Source organism: Haliaeetus albicilla, chromosome 14 (assembly GCF_947461875.1).
Source record: "Haliaeetus albicilla chromosome 14, bHalAlb1.1, whole genome shotgun sequence".
In the NCBI taxonomy this organism is placed as follows: Eukaryota; Metazoa; Chordata; class Aves; order Accipitriformes; family Accipitridae; genus Haliaeetus; species Haliaeetus albicilla.
In genome coordinates, this window is record NC_091496.1 from 34,608,185 (window position 1) to 34,614,712 (window position 6,528).

At 41.8% G+C, this 6,528-nt stretch overlaps 1 protein-coding gene across 4 annotated transcripts; it reads left to right on the forward strand.

Annotated features, from left to right (window-relative positions):
* The first annotated feature begins 96 nt into the window (after window positions 1-96).
* On the forward strand, window positions 97-5,098 carry ATP23 (ATP23 metallopeptidase and ATP synthase assembly factor homolog). 4 transcript variants are annotated; one of them, XM_069802254.1, is made up of 6 exons: window positions 97-316; window positions 934-979; window positions 1,087-1,168; window positions 1,445-1,582; window positions 3,490-3,573; window positions 4,541-5,098. In XM_069802254.1, the coding sequence occupies exons 1-6, from the start codon at window positions 112-114 to the stop codon at window positions 4,742-4,744; spliced, it is 759 nt and encodes a 252-aa protein (XP_069658355.1). In that variant the 5' UTR covers window positions 97-111; the 3' UTR covers window positions 4,745-5,098. The 4 variants fall into 4 exon arrangements, with proteins under 4 accessions (XP_069658355.1, XP_069658356.1, XP_069658357.1 ...); XM_069802256.1 differs by having other exon boundaries at window positions 141-316; window positions 881-979; XM_069802257.1 differs by having other exon boundaries at window positions 186-316; window positions 905-979.
* Window positions 5,099-6,528: the final 1,430 nt, after the last annotated feature.

Below are 6,528 nucleotides of genomic sequence, written 5' to 3' on the forward strand. Positions count from 1 at the left end.
CGGCTCCTCCGGGCCGGGTCGGCCACGCCCCCTCCGCTGACGTAGCGGGGGAGCTGGCGCGGCGATTGGCTACCGGCCTCTTCCCTTTCGGGTCCGCCGCCGCCGGGCGCCATGGAGCGAGGGGGGGAGGCGGCGGCTGAGGGGAAGGCGGCGGCTGAGGGGAAGGCGGCCGAGGGGAGGGAGGAGGAGGAGGAGGATGACTTCGGCTACCGGCTCTTCCCGGACCGCAGCAAGAAGCCGCAGAGCTTCCTGGTCCGCAGCCTCTTCACCTTCCACAACAGGTGCCAGCTGATGCTGAGGATGACGCTGGACACGAGTAAGCGCTTCCCCCCGTACCCGGCCCCGCTCCGGTGCCCCGGGTGGATCCCGGGGTGTTTGTGTTGTGGGGGGGGGGAGGTCCGTGTCCCCCGCCGGTGCGGCCTGCCGCGGTGGCCTTGGGCCGCGGGGTGTCGGGGAGGGAGGGGGCCGGTTGTGGGTCAGGCGGGGAAAATGGCGAATTTCCAGGGTGGCTGTGGGCTTTTTTTGTCCTGCCAGTAGGCCCTTCTCTGGCTTGTTTCTCTTGAAAATTTGAGAGGATTTGTCCCTTTCTGGTTCGCTTGGGCCCTCCTCGCCACGTAATGTTGACTGTGAATCTTACTGAAAACAACGGTCGCTATAGGCCACTCTCTTTCTGTTCACTACTAATAAAATAGCGTCGGCAGTGACTTGATTCCTGAATAGCTGTGTACATATCGTGATTCTGTATCCCTTTACATGGCCTGAGCTGTAACAGGGTGCCAGCTGCATTGCATTAGGGTTAAATACTGCAAAGTATGAATTTGTGCATGTGTAGTGCTTTTTCTTTTTTTTTTTCTTGACTGTCTTTACATTTTGATTATAGATGACTTTCAAAACTTTTGTCTAGAGAAATTGATTGCAGCAATGTTTTTCTAGATCCATACGCTCAACTTCTTCTTGAGGCTATGAAGCAATCTGGTTGGTACGTAAACTAATTCATCTTGTTCTGTGTCGTAACATCGCCATTATATGGAGTTACTGGTCTCTTTCAAATTCTTCCCTACAGCTTTCTTTGTTTGGTCCTTTCAGCACTGTCTTCAATGACCGGCACTTTTCCTGCGAAAACTGTGATGGTTGTGTCAGTGGAGGTTTTGATTCTGTCACATCTCAGGTAGGCATTGGACGTTGTCCCCCCGTTTTTTTTAGGGTTTTGTTACTAGGATTAAGTGTACTCACGGTGATATCTCAGTTAGTTGTGAAAACACGATAAATGAAAGGTGTTCCATGGTATTGGAACTCGTACGCTGCAGAATGATGAGGCTGTTAATGTTGAAAAACACTGATCTAAAGAGTCTAAATGCTGTAGGTGATGTGTGCTGGGTCTCTGAGAAGTAGGGGAGATACTGAAACTTGGTGAAAATACTACCTATATCTTTTTTTTCTACAGATTGTTCTGTGTCAGAACAACATTCGCCACCAATCCCATATGAACCGGGTGGTCACGCATGAATTGATTCATGCTTTTGATCACTGCCGTGCACATGTTGACTGGTTTAATAATGTCAAACACTTAGCATGTTCAGAGGTAAGTTAAAATGCTTCTAATGTTGTCATTATATTAATTACTGCTGGTTATTAGGGGTGCTTCATGTTTAAATAGGCATGCTGTTACACAGACTTCGTTTGGTTTAAATCTCTTAATACATTTTGCCCTTTCTGTCAGATCAACCTAAATAGTTTCATTCAGAAAACAAATATTTAGTTTTCACAAATATGGTTAAGTCATTGCCATATTAAGTAGGATGTGATCGCTGTGAGTGTAACCACAAGAAGAAGTGTTTAATAACAAATGAGAATAGTCAGAGGTGAAAACACATTCACACATTAATCACGTGTTTATAGGGTTCTTTTTCTCGCCTGCAGGTCTTGGGATGTTGGGTTGTTGTCACAGAAGTATGGTACCCTTATTTTTGTTTAGATTTTTTTGGTTAACAGCAAACTTGTCTTTTCCTATAACATACGTTTCTTGATTAATTGTGGTGTTGCTAATAGTACGCTTTAGTTATGACTCCATGGCCATTTCAGAGGACGTAGGAATTTGTTGCTTGAAAGGCCTTAAAAATTGATGCATTAGGAGGTGAAATTACACTGAGCACAGGCTAGGAAGGATTCCTCTTGTGCACATGACTTGTGTGTATTCACATGCTTTTAGCTGATTTCTGATGTGATCCATATCATTTGACCACAGAAGAACTTACCCTTATGATTAATATTATGAAGGTATGTTCTTGTGACTGTGTGAATTAGGTGGCTTTTAAACTTTTTTAAAAAATATGAAAATGATACAAAAATGTTATAGTGGCTTTGTCTTGGGGTTTGGGGTTTTGTTGTTGTTGTTGTGGGGTTTTTTTTGTTTGTTTGGCTGGTGGTTTTTTTAATGAGAACATACTTGATTCCAGACTTAAGATGTGCACAGGTTTTGCCTATAAACAGTATATGAGAGAAGCAAAATAATGAGTTTGGTACAGAACAAACCAGATTTCATAAAAATTAATTTTAATACGTTAATTAAATTCATATTTGCTGTGGAAGAGAGTCACAGTCATGTATTATCTTTATCTTTCTTATAGATAAAACTTAATGAAGTAACCCAATGTGGTATCAGTAAAGCCATTCTGCATATTTGTGGGGAGTTGACCTTGGCTGGCTGCCAGGCACCCACCAAGCCATCCTCTGGCTCCCCCTCCTCAGTAGGACAGGGGAGAAAAAAAAGATTAAAAAGCTCATGGATGAGGACATGGAGGCCTTTTGATACTTGTTTTATTATATGGTGTTTACGATTTTTATTGTCAGCTTTTTAATTCTTACTTTTCATATTTTCCCTGCGTTTATTCTCATCCTGGTACTTAATTATAGGAAATCTAGTTTTAGTTGTATTTCGTAACAGAGGGGTAAGGTGTGGAACGGTTGGCAGGCAAAAGAAATTACAGTGCACAGGACAAGACAGCTAACAAGCTAAAACATACATGCTCATTTAAATGTGGCTTTTCCTAAAGCGGGTAGGTTACTGCTCTTCTGGGTATTGCAGCTGTAGTCTTTGAAAGGTATCTGCCTTTCTTCCTGACTCCTGTATCAGCCTCTGATATAGACTGGCGAGAATACTACTTTCCATGTTCTTCTGGCAGTTTGTGTGTGTGTATAGACACACACACACACACACGTATGACCTCTTCTGCTTATTCATTTAAGCTTTGGGAATATGTGAGACTTGGTCCCTGGAGAAACTTACAGGTTCTATAGTAATACTTTGCAGTTCATTGAGGCTGAGAGGGTGGATGTAAAGGGTAATATGTAGTTAATGAGTAGAAGTGGCCTTGGGAATATTCTCTACCAGCAGTTACCAGAAAGATATTGAAGAAAAAAATGTTACAGCTTATTTGACTTTGTATTTCCATGTGTTTCTCTGATCGTGTGGCTTTTTTTTCTCAATAGATTCGAGCTGCTAATCTCAGTGGAGACTGTACACTGATGAATGAAATAGCCAGGTTTAAATTTGGGTTAAAAGGACACCATCAGGTAAAGGCTGTAGATGTTAAAGTCTGCTGGTTTGTTATGAGCCATCTTTACCTACTTGATCGCAGCCTTCTACACTTTCATAGCTGAAAACATTAGAGAAAGAAGTAGATGCCATGGACTTGCTGCTTTCTCTTAATTAACCTTTAATAACCTTTAATGATAAATTTTTTTTCCACCTTGTTATTTTTGCTGGAATGAAATTCCTCATACCGTAGAGCATTACCACTGACAATGGTAATGGGTGGTTAATAAGAACCAAACAAAAATTGGGATTTGCAGGAAATGTAGTGGGAATACCTTACCCACTGTAAGTGGGTAAAACTAAAAAGACTTTGAAAACTGGAGGAAGGAGAATGACAAGGGTTCTAAATAACCACGTGTGTTAAGTCTTACAGCAATTAAATTTTTTTTAATAGTAACAAAGACTATGGGTTGAGTGCCAAGTAGTTGCTCATGTTAGAGTGGCAGTTAGCTTGTAGCTGGGGGTGTTTACACCTTTTTTTATCTTTTAGTAGACAAACTGCATAAGCAAAAGTTGCCATAAAGAGAGGTATCAAAATGAAGGCCCATAGAGGAGTCATTCCTTTTATGTTTTACAGCATTTCAGTTGGAAAAGCACTAGCTGGTATTTATGGCTGTTTCTTTCTGACGTATTTTCTCCTGTGTCCAAGTCAAGTTGTACAAATACTTGATACCTACAACAAACGCCCAATTGTATTTTAATTCCTGTTCTAAGGAATGTCTTTTACTTATCTGATGGTTTATTTGCACATGGAAAACTAAAACACCTAGTTAACACAGGATGGAGCAAAAATGTACTTCAAGGCTCATTACGGGCATTGTTTCACTCTTCTGCGATACAAAATTATTGTGTATGTAGTAGGAGTGAATACTTGACAAAATCTGGGAAAAAAATTACTTATCCTGATAATGACGGATTTTTCTTTATCTCTGATTCCCACTTTAGGCTTGTGTACGAGACAGAGCGATTCGTTCCATTCTGGCTGTTAGAAAAGTTAGCAAAGAAATGGCAGAAAAAGCTGTGGATGAAGTTTTTGATGCCTGCTTCAATGATCTGGAACCTTTTGGAAGAATCCCGCACAGTAAAACAGATGCAAAACGTGCTTATAGAGACTTTCAGAACAGAGATCGCTATAATGCTAACTTGTAAAGGAAAAAAAAAACTGAAAAATTATGTTAATACCTGATTGTTTTGCAACATCTGGAGTTACAGTATATGCACACAGTGCTGGTGGAAAGTGCAGTTCTATCAAATGTGTCAATTAATTTTGTAAACTTTTTCCAGGAGCCAACTTTCATGGAAATAAACAAAGTAAATGAACAAGACAAAAACCTGTGTTTCCTCACCTGCTATTCCAGTAACATAACTTAGTACACCAACTGACTTGTCAAACAATGATCTACACGTTTCTACGCTGTGCATATTTAATTCTGCACAGTCTGCCTAGGACTTGGTTTCTAAAAGTTTTGTTGTTACCGAATAAATCTTTTCATAAAATCTTTACATTTCCACCATCTTTGATACACAGTCATAAACTTGATTTTCATCGCTCCATTTTAAAAGATGGGCAACTGAACTACAGCTCTTGGGTCTAGATTTAATAACTATATTAAATTTTGGGTTTAGCCAAACTGCCACAGTTGTTTTTGAGCACCTCCTGAAATTCTTGGAATTCTAGCTCATCTAACATTAACTTTACATGTACATAAAACCCTTTGGCTTTTGGGGAGTTTAACTGACAATTCTGCTTACCAGATCAAACCTACAAGCTGGGTAAGCATTGGTGAGAGTCTGTCCATCAGCTTGAGCTTTGCTCAAAATGTTGGTATAGCTTATGGTCATTGTCTTCTTGTTAGGTAAGTCCATCTGAGGAAAGCAAGAGGCTGCTAGCTTCATCCTAAGTCTGAGAGAAGCTGTTTTGTTCCTCTGTTAGTTCCAAGTATAAGGTATAACTGTTGTCCTGGACGCAAGAGATTAAAGGTGTGGTTCAACCAGAGGTGTGGTTCACTGATGTAATGGAGGTGTGGGTCCCCAGTCAAAGGTCTGTAGGTATAGCTGCTCTAACAGTTACTGGATCCAGACTGAAGCGGGAAATTTAGTTCCACAAAAGAATAGATGGTGCTGGGATTGCTACTGTTTCATATGAAGTGCAAAACATTTCAGATAGGCTTTGAACTTCACAGGATGTTAAGGTCCAAGTAGTGGTGGTGGTGTCAGTTTTCGTGTGTAAAGTTGTTCACAACTGCAGAAGCATAGAATTGCTGAGGTTGGAAGGGACTTCTGGAGACACTACTCTTTCAGCCACAGTGCACAGAGCAGGGACAACTAACGCATGTTGCTGAGGAGCGTGTCTAGTTGGGTTTTGAGTGTCTCCAGGGATGGAGACTCTGTAGCCTCTCGGGATAATCTGTTCCAGCATTTGATCGCTCTTGTAGGTTGGTCTGGGTTTTTTCCTCCTATTGTGGTTTAACCCCAGCCAGCAACTAAGCACCAGGCTGCTGCTCACTTACTTCCCCCCCACCCAGTGGGATGGGGGAGAGAATCGGCAGGAAAAAGGTAAAACTCTTGGGTCGAGATAAGAACAGTTTAATAGAACAGGAAGGAAGAAAATAATAATAATAATAACAACAATAATAAAATGGCAATACTAATAAAAGGGCTGGAATATACAAAACGAGTGATGCACAATGCAATTGCTCACCACCTGCTGACCAATGCCCAGTTAGCTCCAGAGAAGCAATCCCCCTTTCCCCCCCCTCAGCCAACTCCTCCCCAGTTTATATACTGGGCATGACATCACACGGCATGGAATACCCCTTTGGCCAGTTTGGGTCAGCTGTCCTGTCTGTGTCCCCTCCCAACTCCTTGTGCCCCTCCAGCCTTCTCACTGGCTGGGCAGGAGAAGCTGAAAAATCCTTGACTTGGTATAAATG